The sequence below is a fragment of the Camelina sativa genome, chromosome 10, assembly GCF_000633955.1.
Source record: "Camelina sativa cultivar DH55 chromosome 10, Cs, whole genome shotgun sequence".
In the NCBI taxonomy this organism is placed as follows: Eukaryota; Viridiplantae; Streptophyta; class Magnoliopsida; order Brassicales; family Brassicaceae; genus Camelina; species Camelina sativa.
In genome coordinates this window covers 695,561-717,053 of record NC_025694.1, presented here as the reverse complement: position 1 = coordinate 717,053, position 21,493 = coordinate 695,561, and the positions used below count along the sequence as shown (strand labels likewise).

Genomic DNA, 21,493 nt, shown 5'->3' with positions numbered 1-21,493 from the left:
AACTGATATACAGAGCGGTTCTTGAAGGTTGATGTACTCTGTTTACATCTGAAGAGTAAGAATTATTAGTTGTGTAAGTCCTTCAAAGAATGCTATGTTGTATAGAATATATGACCCGTGTATGTTGTGTAGTGATACACATTTATTTAAGCATTATGTGGTCTTTACTATCCATTGTTTGGATTTTTCCCCTTTAATTATGTGAAAGCTAAAAAGAGTTGGTGAAAAGAGTTAGAATTTTGGGATCCCAAAAAACTAACAAAAAAGACCTAAACCAAAAGCAAAAGCCTCATACTTAAGGTATTGGTGACCGATGATTTAAATGAGTAGAAAGAGATCTTATAAGTTCTTACTCTTCAATCACTTTCATGCAAAGTGAGAATTTAAATTTTCGGACCTCAAAACTACAAAGCGGACAATAATCCATCTTTGTTATTGTTTTGTAACTTCGTGGCTATCTTAGAAAAATTGAACTTGTTTCCATTATGCATTCCAAGGATAGTAAACAATGATTCTTATGCTCTCCAATTGTTTAGACATTTTTTTAACATTAATAAACATTCACTTGTTGTAACACCAACTAACACCAACAAAAAGCACATGCAAAAGAAGACAAAATCATGTACTAAAAGACAACAAACACCAAAATTTATAACCCCTTATTTACATATACATTATCCGCATAGGTTACTAATTCCATTATTCATTATCTAAGTAAACAAATTACATAATAGAGCAAGCATTAGGATTATCATCACTGAACATGGCAGTATAAGAAGGATCATCGTAGTGAACGGCCATTGTTCCGGTGTTAACGTTTGGGTCCACCTTTCTGACGTAACCAGGCGGTGCTTTCTTGTCGTAAGCCTGAGCTATGTACGGCTGAGCCACCAAGTTGTACGGTACGTACGGCCATATCTCGGCTTTCTTCCCCGTCCCTTTAGCCTTTTTCAGCACCTTGCTCGCATCCGCATAGCCACTCACTGTCACCTTCTGTTGCTTCTTGTTTATCTCCACTGTTTTCACTCCTGAAAAGATCATGTACGTTACACTTTTGAGTCTTTGAATGTTATATATGCGTTCATGTATTATTTGTATACGGTTGAGCAAACGAGAATTTTAGGATGAAAATTTGGAAGAGGTCAACTATGTTTCATTTCAGGCTTAACGCCACATATTATTATTTTGAAATTTTTTTTTAGTTTATCGCATCCAACATCACATATTGATATTATGACATTAAATACAAAAGAATATGTAAAACTAAAACTAATTGAAGACACATATCTCATATGGGCGGGGCAACACAAATCCAGACGAGAATTTTGATTATAAAGAAGAAGTTAGTTACCTTTTAGAGAAGAAAGAGAGTTTTTGACTTTGAGGACACAACCATCACAATCCATTCTAACTTTGAGCTCTACAGTCTGAAACTGCTTCTTCTTCTTCCTCTTGCCATAGCTATGGCTTCCTCCGTTTCCTATTAGCTCTGATATATACTCGAATGTTCCTCCAACTCCCATCTTTCTTAAATTTGTTCTTTGACTTGTGTCTTCTTTTCTCTCTGTCTCTCAAGATGTGTTATTGCGTTTTGTGTAGATATTTGTTTTGGTTTCAGTTTGCAATGAGTTGTTAGTAGGTTGTCTCGACTTATATAGAGGCCTTAATTTGATATTTTAATAAAATAATGACTTTTGGGTATATTATTGTATTGGTACGAAAGCAAAAGTATGTTGTTGTGTTTACAATTGAGTGATTGACACAAAACTACATTTGGCTCACTTTATAAAAATATAGAAAAGGAGGTCTTTAAGAACTTAGGCTGTAAGCAATATATATGCCAAAAGACCTTGTGGTTTAGGTAAGAAACGAAAGTAGTATATGATAGGAAAAGTTTGGAACTAAAGGGCTAATGTTTTAAAATCATTTTCAAGTATTTGTAACCAATTCTTGAAAAAAAAATTTGTTAGCTTAGCATATATACGAAGGTAAGCTTTGTAGGGAATCCATGTGAATACAATTACGTTATGGAATAATGATAACTTTAGATATTTTTATATAAAATCTTGTGTTATTCACAAGGAAGTCACAAAGAAGGTGAGAGAGCCATGCATGTATTAACGAATTCACACCAATTTATCTAAACAATAATAATAGTCGGCTGATTATTAAACTAATCAGGATCAATGATCAAATTCTTAGCAAAAAATTAAAGGTTGGAAGAACCATCGCGGAGGTTAGTCACACTACTTTACGTACGGCGAGACAGCTTCACACGTTTGGGAGAAAAGATCTCGAGCGTTCAAATGTATACGTGGCCGATATCTGTGGGCACTGATTGGAATACGCGTGTGAGGCTGTCTCCTAATTGGAGGAGTTGTGCCACCTCACTTATCAAACTTAGCTGTTTCATATTTAAGGTTCGCTGTGTCAGCTGGTGCAATATAGTCTCTATATATTATTTTCATGTATTGATAATTTACGTGATAATTCAAAAACATATACATACAATTATCAATATTTAAAACTTTTCATAAACTGGTTTAAATTATATTTTAAATGTAAATTTTATATTTATAAGCATACAAAGGGGACTCCACTCGAATAATTAGTGGTAAGTTAGTTGACAAATATTTATTTTGTATATATATATATATATATATATATATACAAGAATATGAAAGTGACTCCATTCGATCGAATAAATTAGTGGTAAGTTAGCTGACAAAAATTTTATAAAGTTTTGGAGTTGTCGAACAAACACCTTCAACGTTCGGTACATATAATAACAGGTTTAAAGCATTCTAATAAGAGACCGACGAGAAGAAGTTTCCCGCAGCCGCTAAGATTTAATATTGCATTATTGGCATGAGTATTCCAAGATTGTTGATTTTGTACATTTTTCTCAATATCGAAGTTATGCCAAGTTTGGGTCCATTTGAATTATGCTCAAACTCGTATTTTTTACGAGTTAACTTGAAAATTTTAACCTATATTATTTACGAGATTTTTCATGCAGAATCATTAATGTACAAATCAAAGTTTGTCGAAGGTATTTTTTTCAGAGTTCAAACTTTATTACATGTGGACAGGACAAGGTACCAATTATATGTGCTAAAATGGATTTAAAAAAAAAGATAAATGCATGACCACAAGATCGGGTTTTAGTTTGTATCTTTCTTAGATTCTTAGGCGGTGAATGCAACGCAAGGCTAGTGATACTATATGATGCACATGATTGATGCCACATCACAACAACAACAATCATCCCCAGATCAACAGTTTATGATCCCAATGAAAAAATAAAGAGTCATTACTCGTCAGATTCATCTTATTTTGATTCAAACTTCTGTAACATTCTAACTCATATAACATCTCTCTCGTAAACATTGCGATTTAGACATTAATATTGGAATATAAAATCGTAATTCTTCCTCCGACCAATATAAAATAAAGGGGTTGGTACTACTTCCCGCAAATTGATTGTAACTCCAGGAATCTGAGTAATTTCAAAACTTAAAAAAAAAAAATCTGGGAGGGATTCAAGTGAGGCTAACACAGGTTGCATAAGATTGGAGAAGAGTAACAGCTTGTTCTGTAATGGCTCTATTTCTTGCACGTTGCACCCAATCACTCGCTATTTCCTCTGCTTTACTTCCTTTAACACCTTCTTCAAGTGTAGCTGCTGCTTCTGCTAGTTTTCCTTCCGCCAAGTAATTATCTACCTTTTTTATTACAGTTTCAATGCCTCCATCTGCTTGATCCACTTCTTTGAACTGTTTTCCGTTAACAAAAAAATCCCACAGAATTACGGTTAAGACTTCAGCGTTTGTGAGCGTGGAATAATGTAATCAGCAGCATACCTTTAACCAAGATGCTATATGAGCTAAAGAATGTGCCAAGATTCCTCCACCACCAGGTGGAATGAGACTGAAGTGTCTAAGTGTTCCTTTCAAAGTATCAAACTGAAAACATAACGAGAAGAGAGTAAGAAAAAAGAGTTGGAATAATTTTTTTAGCCAAAAACATTGATTGTGTGGGTCACCTTCTGATTCAGTTGTAGCACTGTGTCTGTTCCATTGGTTCGTGCTTCTTCTGGGAGAGATGATAAAACCAAGCCTAGGATTGAATCCTTATGAGTCCCTTCAAGGTAAGTCTGAAGCATACTGAGTTCTTTTTGGATTGGCAATCCTTTCGAGAGCGTATCATCCAGCACAAGTGCACCCTGCAAAGTCATAATTATATATTTTTCATATATCAAACTTAGCAGGTGGTGTAGAAAAGCAGATTTTCATGGCATTAACATGAGCCAATGAAAAAATTATAATTCGACTCTTACCAGTGCAAGCTTGTGAACCGAATGACTTTGGCGAGCCTCTTCAGAGCGCGCATAGAATGCCGAACAGAGTGCCTTTATCTACAGAAATTAAAAGACAGTGCAGAGACAGGATTTAACATTCAGGAATTTGCTTATTTGCAAAGAGATATGTAACACAATTTAGTGTAGGCTGGAACGTTATGATGTGGGTTTGAGTACTTCAAAGTATGCAAAACATAACTGATTCCATTAGAATAGAAACTTCGCTTTCAACATCTTTACTATATGCCCATCACAGAACTTGTATGCATTTCTTCTCCTTAATAGAATTCTTAGATTTTGTATTCACTACTTGGATAATGTGTTTCAAAACAATCCTTTCAGATTATCTGCCTTGATGACATGTTTTCTGCAGACTGCAGTAACAAATTTCAATTTTGGTTTAGAACTAACGTGCATCTGGACCTACACCTTCTTCCTAATTATGATTTTAAAACAGTCTGTGCAATATTCTATACCACGTGGTTGGAACCATTAGATAGTTGGAAATCAAGTACACCATTTCGTCTTTACTTACATTAAGATCTGCCTCTGCCATTTTCTCAATCTGTGCTGCCTTTTCTTTTGCAATTGCCGAAATCATTTCAGCTTTTGCCAATTCTTCAGCTTTACTCAAAGCCAACTGTGCTTCAGTTTCCTGTAGTAAATACGAAGTAAACACAAATGGTCGGTTATGATTTTCTAAGTCGCAATACACTTTAATTCTCAGTTCCTTGCAATGTACAGACCTTTTGTTCAATTTCAGTTTTGAGCTTATCTTCCATTCTCTCCTGGATTGCCTTGATGGCAGCTGCTGCTTTTGTTCTTTCTCTTTTTAGCTCCTGAAAGCAACATTGGCACTTAAATATAGTTGTATGCCTCTACCCAGGAACATGAGACTGAGATTAAATAGATGCTTACAAGAATCCACTAAAAGTTCACATCATATTGCCCATATATAAAGTAAACATCAATGGCATGTTTATCTGATGCATATGAGCAGTGCCCTGGACTGAGTTAATCAAGTAGATATAGCAAGATAAAAGCACCTTATCCAATATTGCTGCCTCCTCTATACGCATTAGCTCACGCGCCCTAAGGTCTCTCAACTCATTTTCGTACTTCTCCTGAGTACAACCAAAACAATTGGCAGTAGTCTATTAGTTAAAGCCTCTTAGATAAAGAAACGACACTACAGTGAATAAATACTCATATGACATATTCCGTCTTATAAGCAACCTTCAAGGCTCGTAACTCTTCAGCAAAAACTTGTGCATCTAAATGGGCCTGTTGCTTCTCAGCTGCATGAATGGCAGCCAGAAAATCAAGTACCAACTTTCCATCCTCAGTCATGTAACCATCTTTCATCCCCTCGACTGAGTTAGGAAGAGCCTAATTCACGAAATTATCCAGATTAGGCACATTATTCTAAAAATTATCAATCAATACAAGGCACTGAAATAAGACAGAGACAGAAAATCAAGTTTAAAACCTCAGTTTCTTTAGTTATTTGCTCCCCGAATGATGGAGATTCACTGCTTTCAGTATCGCTGCCTTCTAGATTGTATTCCTTAAGGAGAGAACCTGGTCTTTGAACTTCCCGCTCAATGCCATCCTGTAAGACAACAATTTTTTAGAGATTCACAACAATTCCACGTAACTTTAGAAGGCCATAGTAAAATCAAGTATCAACTAAAGCTTCATAAAACATCCAGCTCTCCATAGAGAAGAAAATACGCATCTAATTCAAATATTTTTAGTTCCCTACATCCCTTCTTCCTAAGCGATTGGTGTCTATCAGAATTTGATTCAGGACAGTTAATCTAGTATCCATATGAATAACCCATTTCTACCAAGATGATAAGAAGTTTCACAAAACAAAGGAATGCTTATAATTCCCACCGATGATCCTTTTACATAGACCTATGATCTATCCAGGCTTCCACCATCCAAGCATTTTAAGCAATGAAGTCGAGCCAAGAAAAATTCCATGAAGGGAATGCTGAGACACTCATCTTCTGCATTTTCATTCTGTAGTGCTTTTTCAAGTTAAACTAAGGAAAATATAGTACCTCAGGTGCCTCTTCAGTGGCAGGATCCTTTGGTGAAGCAGATTCTGTTTCACTCTCTCTATGAACCGAACTAGAATGGACACTAACAGCAGTACTGTCCCCAGGTTTTGGTGCCGCTTCCAACTTCACACTTTCTGCCTTGGGCATATCAGACTTAGTTGTCGAATCTTGAGATACAGAGTTATCATCTGAAGAAGTAGGCGAGCTTGCCTCTACTCTATCGATGGCACTTTCTTGAGGCGTCGTTTCCTCTTGGTTAGAAGAAATATATGTAAAACGTTCAGGTGCTAGATCAGACTCAGGTTGCACTTCTATGTCAACCTGCATTCCCCCAGAAGCTTCAGAATGAGGAGTAACTTGAGGTTGCGATTCAACTTTACCATCCTTTTCAGTAGAATCTTCAACACCGGAAGGTACATTAAAACGATGAGCCTCATCAAGTCTTTCAGTAACGGCATCAGAGTGGATTCGCTCACTTAATTTATGCTGTTCTTTCACCAGATACTGATCCAAATAGCCAGTCTGATACGCTACGAGAGAAGCACCAACGACTGCAACAACACCTCCTATAACCACTTTAGAAGAATTACCTTTAGAGTGATCCGGTTTCCCCAAAGGAGGAGGAGTCAATTTTGGAGGATCAACTTTTGAGGCATCTGGTTTCCCGACGGGTTTAGCTCCAGGGAGACCGTTTTTACCAGAGGTAGATGCATTTCTCAAAGAAGTCAAATGAAACCTCTAATGCAAAACACACACAAAATTCACATCAAGAGAATGCTCACAAAAGATGGTAACAGCTAAGAATATCACCAAGGTAAGAATACGTACTCACCTGAGCTACCAAATTTCTCGGATATCTCTTAGTTGACAAACGCGAAGCCAGCTCGAGAACAGACCTAAACAAACAAAAAGAGAGAGAATTACATCACAATCACATTCGATCAGATACGGAAAACAAAATCAATCCAGTCAAAGTCACAAGTAGCTCTTCAATTTAGAGAAATCAACAAAAAAAATCAGACCCTAAAAGCTACGCGAAATTTGATGGGACGAACCAGAGAATCTAAAAAAGTGAATATAAATTAATCGCAGATTTAAGATAGTTGTCTAGGGTTCAGGAAAACATACTTCCGCAGCATTATCGCCGTAGCTCTTCTCGTGAAGGAAACGCCGAACGATACGAGTGAAGAATCTTACTACACGACGGAGAGAAGAAGAAGAAGAAGACTCGGAAAGCCTCCTTCCCCGGGGTGTCGTGAGAGTATAATAAACCAAACAGAAAAAAAAAAAAAAATCGCGTTTAGCGTTAAAACGACGCCGTATAAAAAAGAGTACTTGAGTAGTAAGGGTAGTTTCGACAATTCATAATACAATGGTTGTATTTATCAAACAAGCCCCTTTGCTTCAGGTCCTCGAGTTTTTTCTCATTATCAAAACACCCGACGAACAAGAACCCTAGAATTCGCCTCCTCTTTTTCCAAATTCCCAAAAAAATAAAAAAATTTGATGACGGGATTGTAATTTCCCCAATGTCCGCTTTATCTTTCAATCTCTGTTAGATTTCATCACAAAAGGTCACTCTCTCTCCGTTCCATTGCTTCTGGATTTCGCTTTTTCGAAAAGGTTTGCGTTTTATCTTTTGTTTTAAGAGAAATTGAGAAATCTATTGATTTGAGTCGGGAAATTTTCAATCTTTCGTAGTGGGTTTTGATTATTTGTATTGTGTTCGGAAGTCTCTTCTAATTGTCATTCTTCTGTTATGCTGCGATTTTAGGGTTTCACCAATCTGAGGAAGTTTGAAGCCAATTTGGTTTATGTAAGTCTTCATCTTATCTCTTTTGCATTGGGTTTGTTTAAAGATTTAAGCTTTGTTTTTTTTTTGTTGGTTAAATTTGGATTTAAGAGATGAGTTGTCCACTGCGATGTGTGAATCCAATATCTCGAATTTTTTTTTTTATTGATTTTTCTTTTTTTTCAAGAATCAGTTCACGTAAGCTAAGATGTCGTCATCACCTTTTCCAATCTTGGACAACCGACCAATTGATAAGTGGAAGGTTACGGAATTGAAAGAGGAGCTTAAGCGACGGAGACTAACTACAAGAGGCTTGAAGGAGGAATTAGTTAGGCGTCTAGATGAAGCTCTTCGTGTTGAGCAAGAAGAGTCTGAGAGAATCAACAGTGCTGCTGTTGCTGCTGCTGAAAAAGCCAATCAAGAGGCTCAGATGTTTTCTTTTACTGGAGGCGACGGCGACGTTACACCAGATCGAAACCAATCCACTCCTTTTGCTCCAGTTGCCGCGGCATTCAGCGCTGAGACTACTCCAGTTGCAGCTGAGAAAACCCCAGAACCAACTGAGACTATGACAACAGCTGAAGCTTCAGCTCCGGTTGAGACTACTCAACCCCCTTTGTTTTCAGAACCAGAGGTTAATGCAGTGCCATTCGCTAGTGAAGAAGATGAAAAAGTTGATGATGTTAGAAGAGACATATCTGGTCTTGATAGTTCAGTGGTTGCACGTCATGCACCAGTTGTGGCAGAGACGCCTAGTGAGCAAATTGTTCACAAATCTGAGAATAAGGAACCATCTAGTGGGTTGGATGGTGGTGCGGATAATAAGGCTCAACCAACAGAGGCTGTGCTTGAAAAATCTGCTATGTACAACCAGGTATCTGAGGTCATCCCCGTTACAGGGTTTGAGGTAAAATCTGATTGTATTTCTACTGATTCTGTGTCAAATAATGAAAAAATAGAACTAAAGGATAACAAAATTGCTGATAATGTCAAATTAGAACAAAATGTTAGTAAGTCTCAAGAACCATCAAATGTCGTTGGCGAATCGCATCCAATGGATGTTGAGGCGCCACTTGAGCAGAAGATATCTGTTGGAGGTGGAGATGACAGCAATGCTGCAAACACAGATATGACCAAAGAAAATAACATTATCGATGCAGGCGACTCAGAAAAGTTGAATTTAGATAGAAGTTCTGGTGATGAGTCTATGGAGGATGAGCCAGAGACTAAGCAAACCGACTCGATTACATCTGATGATAAGAGTGAGAAAATTGAAATGCTTTCTAAGGGGGAAAGCCGTGCTGATATAGATGCTGGGAAAGGGAAAGCCCCTGGAAATAAAAGACATCCACTGGTGGCTTCTGATAAGAGAAAGCTTCCTGCTAATGGTAAGGCCTCTCATATTCATTTGTTTATTAATCAATTTGTTTGCTGTGTTGAATCTTGTGATGTTGGTGTTTGAGGCATATTGCTACCGTTTGATAGTTGCTTCATCTTTGTGTTTAAGGCTACTTCTTGTATTTTGTTGGCTTTTGAAGCATCTCTGTTGAAATTCAAACTACATCTGATGATGTGTCTTTATTTCTACGTCATTGTAGATCAAGAAGCTGTTGGAAACAATGAGCCTGCAAAGAGGCGCCGATGGAACTCTGAGCGTATTAAAGTTCCTGAAGTGCAGGCCACAAATAGCGCTGTACCCACTTCAACACCAAGGGCGACTGGTCTGAAGCGTGACTTCTCAAGATCTGACTCTTCGGCTAGTGAGGATGGACCCAAGGAACGTGTGGGTATGTAAATCACCACCCCTACTCCTCTATGTATGTTTCCATATCTTATTCATTGTCTAAAAACATTTGTTTGATAGATGTGTTCAATATTTATTGGCAGTTCCTCCATCTCCCAAGGAGCCTACAAATTCCCTCAGGATTGATCGTTTCCTAAGGCCGTTCACACTGAAAGCTGTTCAGGAGCTTCTGGGTAAAACCGGAAACGTCACTAGTTTCTGGATGGACAACATTAAGACCCATTGCTATGTATCAGTAAGAACGCTTCTTCATTCCTTTTGATTTACAAAATTGTCGATTCCATTTGTTCTTTTCATTTCAATTATCTAAATTTTAAAAGAATGTCTTGTAAGATGAGTGAATTTTGACGTGAATGCAGTATTCCTCTGTTGAAGAAGCTGCAGCAACAAGACAAGCCGTGTATAACCTGCAATGGCCACCTAATGGAGGCCGCTTTCTGACAGCTGAATTTGTTGGACCAGAAGAAGTGAAAGCAAAACTGGAAGCTCCTCTGCCTCCTCCTCCTCCTCCTCCTCCTCAGCCTCGACATCAGCCACTGGCTCAGGCTCCTTCACGGCCACCTCCAACTGCTCTTCCACCGCCACCCCCTCTGGCCAAACCACCTCAGATCGTAGAACGTCTTCCTCCACCTCCTCCTCTAGTCTCTGAGGAACAAGAACCTCCCATTGTCACTCTTGATGATCTTTTCAAGAAGACAAAAGCAATCCCCAGGATATATTACTTGCCCTTGTCAGAGGAGCAAGTTGCAGCTAAACTTGCAGCTAATAATAACAAGTGATCTTGCTAGTTTGGGGGATTTCAGGTCATTATTTTCGTAGCAGGCTCTTAGGAATTTAGCTCAGTGCGGACAAAAGTTGAGGACTTTGTTGAGTTTGGTTTGTTATTTTTACTGTAGAACGCAGGAGAAGACATCTTCTTATGTTTGTTTAGTAGACTTTGGTTTGAACTTTGAACCTTTGATGAACGAACAGGGTTGCTTGGCACTGTGTGTTGTGGACCTCTCTTCTCCATTTTTTGTTTTTTAACCTTAATATGAACAACTGTTGGTTCAAAAATAAACTAATAATGACAACCCAATATTACCAAATTACAAATCTTAAACGAATGAATTGATTCACATACACATGACGCTTGAATAGTACGAGATACTTTTACTTTTTTTTTTTATCCGAATCGGACGGAAATTTACTTACACACTAATATGCACTTCAGATTTAGATATGCTTTCTTTGTTTAGCTTTTAAGTTTTAAGTATTAGAATGATGTTTTGATAGGAACTTGTAACAATCTACTTGTAAATCAGGGTTCCAAAAAGGTAATTGGCGTGTGTCAATGGAATAATCTTTTACATTTGATAACATAATAACACACAGATAAATTAGCAAAGTAGCACACTTTCACAAAAGTATAAACACGACCAAGATACGATTTAGACACATCACGCATACATAGATAACATAATTACATGCTAACACAAGGACAAATACTTGAATAACCTCTTTAAGAATTTCATGACTTTGAATTTCACTTTTGTGACTTGACCTCTACTTGTTCATCAGATAAACGAGAAGGATATATTTTATTAGAAATCCTTCCGGAGGCAGAAGAGGTTTCGACAGGGAGGGGATGAGCCGCATCGTGGCCGGAGGAGTTTCTCTTATTTTCTCTCTTTTTCATCTTTTCCTTCTGATTCTTCTGTTTGACCTCAAGGTGTGCGTAACTCGCTGCCATGGACAACATTTATTTTTTAGTGTTAATTAACGAAATAAACGTAATCAAGATTTCCTAAGTGGAGATTGGGTTTGTCGAAGAGTGTCTATTTATAGAGGTTTTCCCTTAGTATATTATTTTTTCTTTTAGTTTTTTTATATATGAGAAAATGGGTCCATAGTTTTCATGATACTGCATGTAGCAATTTCATAAAGTGTATATTCAAAAAGTAAAAATGGGAACTATTCTTTTTTAATTGTTGGGCTATAATCGATTAGGTAAGAAAAGATTTTCATGAAGAGTTGAAATACAAAAAATACAAAGTTATACCAATTTGAAAACTAGTTATACCATATTAATAGCCATATCTAGTGTTTGGTTGTATAGGTTGAGATCAGTGTCATCTTTACTCTACTTCTATAACAGGTAACGAGTCAAATGCTAACATATGAATAGAATGGAATGTATTTTATGTATGTGATCTCGACGTACATAGCTATAAGAAACTTGTTTACAAAGCTTCTCTTAGCCCTATGAATTCAGATGATAACGTATTTTAATCGTGAGTGAGACTATGCATCAACTACTTAAAAATATAATTGCTTGATGTCTTAAACCATTGTGTGATTAAACTATATGGGGAGTGGGTTCTTCCATAAATTAATATATAGTTGTTAATAATAATAATTCATTAAAAGTAATTAATTAGAAGGGAGGTTTCATCTAATTTGTGGCTTTCGCTTTAAGGGCGGCTCTTAAACCAGCGGCATAAACTATGGTCCAATTCATTCACGTCTTTGGCAATAAAATATAATTAATCTTTGCAAGGTTCGCTAAGTGATCTCTGTAATCTAGATACATAAAATATAAACACACTGTAAGAAAAAAAAATGAATAAGAAAAAAAACTACGAAGAACTATTAGTAATATATAGCATGTTATGCAGTAGGATTTAGTAACATATGAATGGCCCATAGGTTATTGGTAAAAATATCTAATAGACAAGATCATAACTCTCCGTATCGTATATGTCATAAGAAATTAAAACACAGTTAATATGATTAGGAAGATTTAATTTGCACATCGTATCTGGTGTGGTTTAACCACTGACATGTACTTGCTTTATAGTAGATAACAATAAAAATGCATTAATCAAATTCACAACAAGAGAAGAGCAAAGATTGAAGAGTACTTAGAAAAGTTTACCAACGAGAAGGCTTTGATTCAATAAATTATAGCTTCCACCAAGCCACAACATGAAAATAAGAACATTATCTTCTATAGTAGGTACGTAACGTGGGTTAACATTTACAATGATCATTGGTGCAGTTAGAAACGTTTTAGAGCTTCAATATGATCAATGTCTATATATCTATTTCACTCTTGTACATGTAAATAATAATATATCATATTCATACCCCAGTCAGGTACTACAGTTTGTATTCAATAATAAATAATACATTTTGACTGATTACATTATAAAAATATAACTACGGAAGCAACAATGGAAAACTCATTCTCTTATATTTTCAAAAAGACTTATGGTGGTACATAACACATGCCCACGACAATGAACCGGTAATCCAATATGTATAATGTGTCTATGACTCTCTCTCTCTCTCCATATATATATATATATATATATATATATGGACATAGATTAGAACATTAGCGATTAGTGATAATGATGATATATAATATATTATGGGGATGTTAATTATATCACGTATATATCCTTATGAGAATTTAATATAATTAGCACACACTCTTTGTAATTAGCACACACCCTATTGTAAAGAAAAATTAAAGTTGAGATGCTTTAAGGTTGGACACACGCACCTTGTTCACAAAACATGTTTGCTTGGGGTTTCATAATAGTTCTAAATTTGGAAAAATTGATCATTGCAATTGACCGACCCAATTTCCACTTTGATTAACACTAATTAAATTAGCTAGTTCTAAAGAAACGAGTGAGTGAGACATGGAATTTAGTGGATCGACTTTAGAATGTTTTGATAATGGACAATACTTGCCACTCCACTCTCCAAATCTACTTCATTAAATAACTCACTCATCAATATGTTATTCTTTTTTTTTTTGTGAATTAAGAATTCCAATTTTATTAGTTCTATGGCTAATTAGTGGCATTGACTTTTCGTAATTCATCGTGAATGCGTTAGACCATACTCCGAAGTCCATCTGGGTGCAATATAAGGCTTATACCAAAATATCATTGTCTGAAATTCTCTTATTAAGTATATAATTTTATTTTTTTCTGTAGAATAAAAGAAAAACTAAAGGTCTTATACTCTTATATGTTTCGTCTAAATTTTGAATACAAATATAGAGTTAATTAAGATCATCGTTAGAAATTAAAGTTTGTGGTTTTTGCAGTTGTAAAATGTTACTATTAAATATAGCAATTAGTTTGGAGCCAATAACAAGTGATTAGGGGGTAATTTGTCTCATACGTCTCCCTAAAGGCCAATCCATAAATCTATCCCACTCTTCTTTTTCTCTTATTGGCCTCTGTTAATGTATTTTAAATATCATACAGATTTGCTAATCAAAATCAAGCAAAGTTTACTAGGTACTAGTTACTCAACCAGAAGGTTTAGAAACATATAAAACAACATTAATGTTGACTTTTACGGGTGAACTAATTCATTGTGATAATGATGCTAATACAGTGTTACTTACTATTCGTGAGTTTAAATCGGATATGTGATTTCCTGAAAGACAAAAAAAAAAATAAAAAAAATAAAAAAAATAAAAAATTTAGAAACAATAAAAATGTCTGAGCCCGGGTTCGAACCGGGGACCTCTAGTGTGTGAGACTAGCGTGATAACCGACTACACCACCCAGACTTTGATGCTCATTGTTAGAAATTAAAATATATATTACCTAATAAACATCTGATAGCCGACGTGAGTTAACACATTACGTATGGTCAACCAAGATATTAGAAAAAAGAAGATGACCAATCATAATCACGATCGAACATGTAACTTATGTAATTAAAACTAGGGAATACGCATTTTTCGTTTTAAGAACGTTTCAATATGTTCAACACGTTACATACGGTGAGAAACAATTTTTTGGGGAAGCCTCATAGCAAGGCTTCAAATTGTAATTTAGAAAAACAAAAAAAAAATCAATAATAATTATAATAATTTACAAGGACAAATTTTTGTCTAGAATATTACTTGATCAAGAACAAAATTTTGTTTTTACCAATCAAGTTTAATGTTCCTTTGAATGTAAAGCTTGTCAATATACTCTATGATAGGTCGAGATGCTTCCATGTACCTCCTCATGTTCTTCTCAACAGATTGATCTGTTTCATTGAGCCGTAACAAAAGCTGATCCCTCGTCGGAAGTGTATACATCCCTGCATAAACCGCTGTTCTAACGGTCCATGTATGAAACGGTGCGCATACTTCCGTGTACGCTGTTGTCGCAGCGTCTTTCAACGAATAGTCATCTGCGATCAAGAATTGTTCAAAGATGGCTCGGATGAGATCTAAGCCTTGTCTGACTCGTCTTAGATTACGCGAATGGCTTCCCGGTGTTTTGACCGTTTCTTTCTCCACGTCTAGGTCAAGAATGTTCTGTAACGTGTCGAACGTTTTTGATGCCTCCTCCAAATCCTTAACCTTGGCTACGTACTCCATCTCCGCAAATTTGAAAGCAAAACCGAGGCAATCGAAGAGGACAGGGACATGACTACAGGCACTACAAAAATCATCAAGCCTCATCAATCCATCTTCTTCTTCGGTGATCTCAGATCTTTGCGGTTTCAGCAAATCCGCGAGATCTTCGAAGGCCTCTGTGATTACGGACAAAGGCGTGTTGACTCTGGCTGGCGTGGTACACACGGCGTCTTCGAACATGTCTTCTTCCTCCTCTTCTTCGTCTTCTTCTTCTTCTTCCATTGCTTTCTTTCTCTCCTCGTCTTCCTTATAAAGCTTCGCCACGATTGCTGGACTTTCTTGAAAACTCTCTTGATTGTGATGGATCAGAGGAGAAACTTATTTACGAAGAAATTGGTAAAGACGTGTTGTTGTGATTCTGAAAGAAACGTAAAGACTTGTGACTTTTTGTTTTGGAACGTAAAGACTTTTCGCAATAAATTATTGTGGGGATTTTTAACTATATATAAAGAATGATTAATGGCTATAAATGTTTGCAGCTATTTTTGTGAAAGGAATAAGATCATATTTTGCGTGATCTAAAGTAATTTTACAAATATTGAGATTCGGAATGTTTTTTTAGTTACTATAAATTAATTATTTAATGAAATCCACAAACCATTAAATTGTTAATTAAAGTAGAAATAATATTTAGAAAAGAAAACAACTTAGGCCATGAATGTTGAGGAGATTTTTGGATTATAGATTTTAGCTTTTAGATTTTTGTATTTTGTTTTTGGATTTTACAAAAATAAATAAATAAAAATTTCATAGAAGAAATCTCAAAACTCAATGAAATGAGATGTTGGATTTCATTAACAAACTGTTAGAATCTAGATTGCCAATGTTAACAACGCATAACAAATATGTGATTATGGGAATTTACTAACATTTTATTATCGTTATATCTTTGCAAAATTCCTTGAAAAGATAACTTAATTGAATTACTAATTTTTATATACATTAACAATTTACATTTTACATCAGTGATCAAACAAACATTAATTATTTCTTACTTATTGGCCTTTGTTTTCCATAATGACTCGATTTGTTGGTGATCAGTTGTTACTTAACAAAAGTTATTTTAAATTATACAAACAATTGTATAAACCAATTAAATTTCAGTATAATTTTTGTGATGAATATATATATTCAAGTCCTTTGACATGTGTTATTTGGTTATGTAACTATCATCTGCCTCATTTTGAATTTGAAAAATAAGCAACCAAAGTTTTGCACAAGATATATATGGTTGATATACAGTAGAACCTCTATAAATTAATAAGGTCGGGACCATGAAATTTTATTAATTTATAGAGGTTTTAATTTATCGACAAATTAATAATTATTAATTTATGAATATGATTTTTTATCAGAAATTCAGAGTTTAGAAAAAATTGTTGCTACTATTTTTCAAGGTGATGATGAAGTTGAAGAAGATACGACGGTACCTTTAGAACCAGTTACACGGAATGATACAATTATCGCGTCAAGAACTCTCTACAATTTTTGGATGCGATTTGAGAAGACAACACCATAAGTTTTTGATGCAGTCAGAAAAATTAGAGATGCTCTCCAACAAGAATGCAAATTCAAGAACAAACAAACAACAATAGATTTATATTTCATTGATTTTCTTAGATATATATATATATATATATATATATACTAGTTTATTTGATTGTTAATTTATGATATTAATGGGACCATATTTTTACATGGGATTTTTAAAAATGTTATTAATTTATTATTTTATCGAATAATGTTCAAAATTACACTAGGCCAAACTTGGGACCGGAGAAATTTATTAATTTATAGAGGTTATTAATTTACCGAGTATTAATTTACAGAGGTTCTACTGTATATATAATAGTTTTCATAATTTTGAGTTCTAAAAATGGTATATTCTATAAAAGAACAAGTGTAGTTTACATTTTTTTTTGTAAGAAGTGTCAATTATGAAGTTGTTTGATTTTCACCATGTTTTAAGCACATGTTAGTTGTTATGGTACCATTTTTTCAAAAGAGGTGTTTCATTAGTTTCTAACTCAAAATAAATTTAGCATTTTCACAAACACAAAACTTATATGTTCATATCCAACGAATTCTAGCAACAAGACCAACTATCAGTCTAACAATATATTTATATAAAGTCAATTATAACCTTTAACATGTATATTTCATAAATTGAGCAATTTCAAAGAAGACTATTCTTATAATCATAATTTCAACACACATGTCATCTTAACCATTAAAAACGACACTTATTTTTAATATACCATGGTTATGAAATTCAAAATGATTTAACGAACAAACTCTAAACATCAATATTTTCTTCCCAATTGATGAACTCTTCCATATTCTCTAAATACATAAGAGAATTTTAAGTTGTTGTTTATTAATTTATGCTACAAATTTATATATAAATAAGAAAAACAGTCATAATAGTATTTTTGGTCACCGTTTGGCTCTTATATCATAACCAAAATGTATAACTTGAATTAGTTCCAGTAATAAAGTAACCTTACCAAGTTAATTTGCACACACTTTGTACTTCACTATAAATCCATAATCTCTTGGAAGAGATGCATGACTGTCTCTTCAAGAATGCAAAAGTGTGAACACTGACTCCCATAACTACAGAAGCTTGAGTGGCTTCCACCCACTGACTAATGATGTTGAGATTTTCAGTCAGAATGATCTTTGAAATGTCTTCGGTGGTGTGGAAGGTGCTTCATCCCACTGTTTGGGACAAACTTTTGCCAAGAATTTCAACATCTTGTTCGAGAATAAAAAAATGAGTGGAGGAAATGGTGTGGCAGACATCTTGGGAGCCCAGTGCCGCAGCGGTAAATGAATTTCTGCTATCCTTCCTCTCTTCTTCTCTGATTCTAGAGACCTGCCAAGAAGTTGATGCCAAAAGGATATCTGATTTTTGTGATGATACTGCTTCGATCTTGGAAAGATCTAGCTTCTGTGTTGAAGTGGATAAACGTATGGACGCTCCTCCCTCTATCAAGCACACACACTAGGAGCGGAAAGGAGTTCCACTGAGTATTCGGATTGGACTTGCAGATTTGGACAACAATATGGTAGTTCTTATATTTTTGAAATCCTGATATGGTTGTGGAGCAGCGTTGTGCATCTACTGACAGTTATATATATATATATATTCCTTTGCTAGGCGCGCGTAGTTAGGCGTGACAATGGACCTTCGACATTGGTATCGAGAGATGGTTTGGCCCAAGAGGTTGATAATCTCTTGAAAGAAATGCATGACTGTCTTTTCAGGAATGCAAAAGAAAAGAGAGACTCTTGTGTGGAAGAGGTGGAGGACTGGGAGCGTTGAAGAAGAGGCGGCTAGTTCGAGCTCCATGGTGTGAGGAAGAAAGTGTCGAGCTCAATGGTGTGAGGAAAAGAGTGTCGAGCTGGAGATCAAGAAGCGATCCGACGGATGGGCTAAGCATTATGTGACCTCCCTCCCCTCAGCCGCCCATGAAGCTAGGTAAGTTGACCCTCAATTTTTTTACATGTAAATTACATTTTTTTTCTTTTTTTTGCTTTTAACAAGTTTTTCTCTCTCTAGGAACTCTTTGCTTTGCTTCTGGAAAGCTTGCAAATAGTTGGTCCTACTGGACTCGCTGATGAGCTACTCAAGATTCTGAAGGTTTATTGTATGTTGACCTTCAATATCAATACTCTCTGGCCCTTGTGTACATAATGCATTATTTCTTACTCCAAATGACTCGATTTGGGTTTTCGATATATGAGCGGATCACGAAGTTATGAAAGTGATTAGGTGGTAGACGTTTATCAATCTCTATATCTTGAATGCAAAACCGTGCTGGCTTAATCCAACATAGAAAATGCTTTTGAATTTTTGTTGGTTTATGGGTCTAAATCTCTCAGTATTTTTGCTATTGATTTATTTAACAGAACTTCTGTTAACCACCAGCAAATTTTGTGTCATTACTGAAAGCTACAAGTAATAAATTTTGGTTCGAATGATTTTGATAAGATTAACGATCATATCCTCCTTATTCGTTCGCTTTGTTTCATATCCTTCTTCACAACCTGGAGATGGAATAATCCAATGCATCTACCAAGAAATCTGTTGGTGCATACAAAAAACACAATTCATTATATTATACATCTTGTTTTCAAACAAACAATGATTTTAAGCAATATTATACGAATTTTTACCTGCATCGTCTCTAGTGAAACACATTGGTGGCTTTATCCTGAAAACGTTCCCATGAAGTCCTCCTTTTCCAACGAGAATGCCAAGTTCTTCATAAAGGGAAAGGAGAAAAACATTTTGGTTGACCAAATTCATGCTTTAATACTTGTAAAATTGATGCATTTGGCTTTAATGTTGTTTACCTCTGAGTTGCTCAAACAAGACGGCTGTTTCAGCCTTGGCTGGTGTCTTGTCTTTCTGGTCACTCACAAGCTCGATCCCAACCATAAGTCCTCTTCCTCTCACATCTCCAATGACTGAAACCAAACAGACGAGGTTGTAAGTAAAAACTGAGTGATGATCTGATAAAAAAAAAGCTCAAAGATTGTTCTGGTACTTACTATCATGTCTTTTCTGCAGATCTTTCAAACGTTGAATAAGGTGTGAACCAACTTCAGCACAATGTGCTTGGCGTTTCTCCTTATCAATAACGTTTAGAACAGCAAGTCCACCAGCTGAACAAACCGGGTTTCCACCGAATGTGTTGAACAGAATCTTGCTAGCTAAAACACTCGCAATTTCTGGTGTAGTCACCACAGCTCCTAATGGCAATCCATTTCCAATTCCCTGTGAATATAACCCGTGCCAATTATTAGTAGACTACATCTACTTGTTTTTAAGTAAATAATAATATATGTAGTCAAAGATTGGATAACAGAGCAAACGGTAAGAACAGAGTAAATGATAACTACTTCCTTTGACAAACCTTTGCCATAGTGACTATGTCCGGAACCACATCTTGAGTCTGGAAACCCCAATAATGACTTCCTGTTCGGCCAAATCCAGTCTGGACTTCATCGGCAATGCATACACCACCAGCGCTGCGTACAATTTCATAAACCGATTTCAAGTAACCAGGAGCCAATTCTACAGCTCCTCCGACCCCCTGAAGTAATAATGGCATGGTGAATATTATGCTCAAGCTAGTGCTAAATTTCACTTGATGGTTTGTTTAAACATAAACCTGGATAGTTTCTGCGATAAATCCAGCTACTTTTCCAGAGGTACCATACTCGATGTGGTCTTTCACATCTTTAGCATAAAGAGAACCATCAGAGCCAAATACTCCACGGTATGGATCTGGATTTACAACGTGATGTATTTCCCCCTGCACAATAACAGAATTGGCAAAACAATGTTACAAAAAAACATTATCACAGAAAACTACATTGCAGAGACTTCGATTCTGATGGGTCTAACTAAGACGTGGGTAAAGGTGAAGTGAAATACTCTGCTTGAAATTTCAGAAAACGATATGGTCACTCAAGCGAAGAGACTCTAAATTCAATGCTAGAGAGATCATATCTCTATTTTGTGCGCATGAACTATAACAAGGAATCGATTCGACTTTTTCTGTATATGGAAGTTTTGGGGAAAACCTGTGGTAATGGGTACTTCCAAGTGTTAAGAGCTGTTAGTCCAATAGTATTAGAACTTCCACCATGATAAGCATTTCTCAACGAAATCATCTCAAGGCTACCAGTGTAAAGCCTAGCCATCATCATTGCTAGCTCATTAGCTTCTGAGCCAGAATTTACAAAGTACACAACCTGCATCCAAAATCGTGAAGCTTGCTGAATTCTCGAAAAAAACCAACAACAGAAACCTAACTTACATCATAGTTCTCGACTTGCTTCAGACTTCATCAAAATAAATCTCAAGTACCTTAAGATTTCCAGGCATCTTAGCAGCTAATGCTTCAGCGAAATCGCCAATGGCATGATGCAGGTATATGGTCGTAGCGTGCTGAAGTAGCTTGCTCTGTTCCATAATAGCATTTAAAATATCGGGATGGCAGTGACCGCATGAGACAGTGACTATTCC

The 21,493-nt window shown here is 35.8% G+C and overlaps 6 protein-coding genes and 1 non-coding gene across 8 annotated transcripts; 1 reads left to right on the top strand and 6 right to left on the bottom strand.

Annotated features, from left to right (window-relative positions):
- LOC104716253 (heavy metal-associated isoprenylated plant protein 22-like) lies at positions 624 to 1,606 on the bottom strand. The gene is made up of 2 exons (XM_010433645.1): positions 1,352 to 1,606; positions 624 to 1,028 (listed from the first exon to the last, which is right to left on the bottom strand). Exons 1-2 carry the CDS (start codon positions 1,521 to 1,523, stop codon positions 724 to 726), a joined length of 477 nt encoding a protein of 158 aa, XP_010431947.1. The 5' UTR covers positions 1,524 to 1,606; the 3' UTR covers positions 624 to 723.
- On the bottom strand, positions 3,326 to 7,710 carry LOC104716252. Its single transcript, XM_010433644.1, has 12 exons — positions 7,558 to 7,710; positions 7,262 to 7,325; positions 6,430 to 7,167; positions 5,850 to 5,972; positions 5,597 to 5,749; positions 5,407 to 5,484; positions 5,107 to 5,199; positions 4,896 to 5,015; positions 4,340 to 4,417; positions 4,046 to 4,225; positions 3,864 to 3,965; positions 3,326 to 3,776 (listed from the first exon to the last, which is right to left on the bottom strand). Exons 1-12 carry the CDS (start codon positions 7,566 to 7,568, stop codon positions 3,543 to 3,545), a joined length of 1,974 nt encoding a protein of 657 aa, XP_010431946.1. The 5' UTR covers positions 7,569 to 7,710; the 3' UTR covers positions 3,326 to 3,542.
- Positions 7,827 to 11,023, top strand: LOC104716251 (apoptotic chromatin condensation inducer in the nucleus). 2 transcript variants are annotated; one of them, XM_010433642.2, is made up of 6 exons: positions 7,827 to 8,052; positions 8,204 to 8,245; positions 8,415 to 9,609; positions 9,820 to 10,008; positions 10,109 to 10,260; positions 10,385 to 11,023. In XM_010433642.2, exons 3-6 carry the CDS (start codon positions 8,430 to 8,432, stop codon positions 10,802 to 10,804), a joined length of 1,941 nt encoding a protein of 646 aa, XP_010431944.1. In that variant the 5' UTR covers positions 7,827 to 8,052; positions 8,204 to 8,245; positions 8,415 to 8,429; the 3' UTR covers positions 10,805 to 11,023. The 2 variants fall into 2 exon arrangements, with proteins under 2 accessions (XP_010431944.1, XP_010431945.1); XM_010433643.2 differs by having other exon boundaries at positions 8,409 to 9,609.
- LOC109126940 lies at positions 11,339 to 11,831 on the bottom strand. Its single transcript, XM_019230912.1, has one exon. The coding sequence runs from the start codon at positions 11,764 to 11,766 to the stop codon at positions 11,551 to 11,553; it is 216 nt and encodes a 71-aa protein (XP_019086457.1). The 5' UTR covers positions 11,767 to 11,831; the 3' UTR covers positions 11,339 to 11,550.
- TRNAV-CAC lies at positions 14,531 to 14,604 on the bottom strand. The gene has a single exon. It is a non-coding gene; the product is annotated as a tRNA-Val (tRNA).
- LOC104716250 (ACD11 homolog protein-like) lies at positions 14,827 to 15,872 on the bottom strand. Its single transcript, XM_010433641.1, has one exon. The coding sequence runs from the start codon at positions 15,670 to 15,672 to the stop codon at positions 14,968 to 14,970; it is 705 nt and encodes a 234-aa protein (XP_010431943.1). The 5' UTR covers positions 15,673 to 15,872; the 3' UTR covers positions 14,827 to 14,967.
- On the bottom strand, positions 19,279 to 21,493 carry LOC104716249 (alanine--glyoxylate aminotransferase 2 homolog 1, mitochondrial; the record flags this gene model as incomplete). Its single annotated transcript, XM_010433639.1, is given in 8 exon segments — positions 19,279 to 19,540; positions 19,633 to 19,719; positions 19,813 to 19,926; positions 20,011 to 20,236; positions 20,376 to 20,555; positions 20,634 to 20,777; positions 21,049 to 21,219; positions 21,335 to 21,493. Coding segments are annotated over 8 exon segments (1,125 nt in total), but the record flags the coding sequence as incomplete, so codon positions are not given.

Bases quoted from the DNA above. Each gene is read 5' to 3' on its own strand.
- LOC109126940 (XM_019230912.1), bottom strand. From the start codon at position 11,766: ATGTTGTCCATGGCAGCGAGTTACGCACACCTTGAGGTCAAACAGAAG.
- LOC104716253 (XM_010433645.1), bottom strand. From the start codon at position 1,523: ATGGGAGTTGGAGGAACATTCGAGTATATATCAGAGCTAATAGGAAAC. The intron at 1,029-1,351 runs GTAACTAACTTC...TGATCTTTTCAG, and splicing joins CTCTCTTTCTTCTCTAAAAG to GAGTGAAAACAGTGGAGATA.
- LOC104716252 (XM_010433644.1), bottom strand. The intron at 5,973-6,429 runs GTACTATATTTT...GTTGTCTTACAG, and splicing joins CCACTGAAGAGGCACCTGAG to GATGGCATTGAGCGGGAAGT. The intron at 5,485-5,596 runs GTTGCTTATAAG...GGTTGTACTCAG, and splicing joins AAGAGTTACGAGCCTTGAAG to GAGAAGTACGAAAATGAGTT.
- LOC104716251 (XM_010433642.2), top strand. From the start codon at position 8,430: ATGTCGTCATCACCTTTTCCAATCTTGGACAACCGACCAATTGATAAG. The intron at 10,009-10,108 runs GTATGTAAATCA...ATTTATTGGCAG, and splicing joins TGGACCCAAGGAACGTGTGG to TTCCTCCATCTCCCAAGGAG. The intron at 10,261-10,384 runs GTAAGAACGCTT...ACGTGAATGCAG, and splicing joins AGACCCATTGCTATGTATCA to TATTCCTCTGTTGAAGAAGC.
- LOC104716250 (XM_010433641.1), bottom strand. From the start codon at position 15,672: ATGGAAGAAGAAGAAGAAGACGAAGAAGAGGAGGAAGAAGACATGTTC.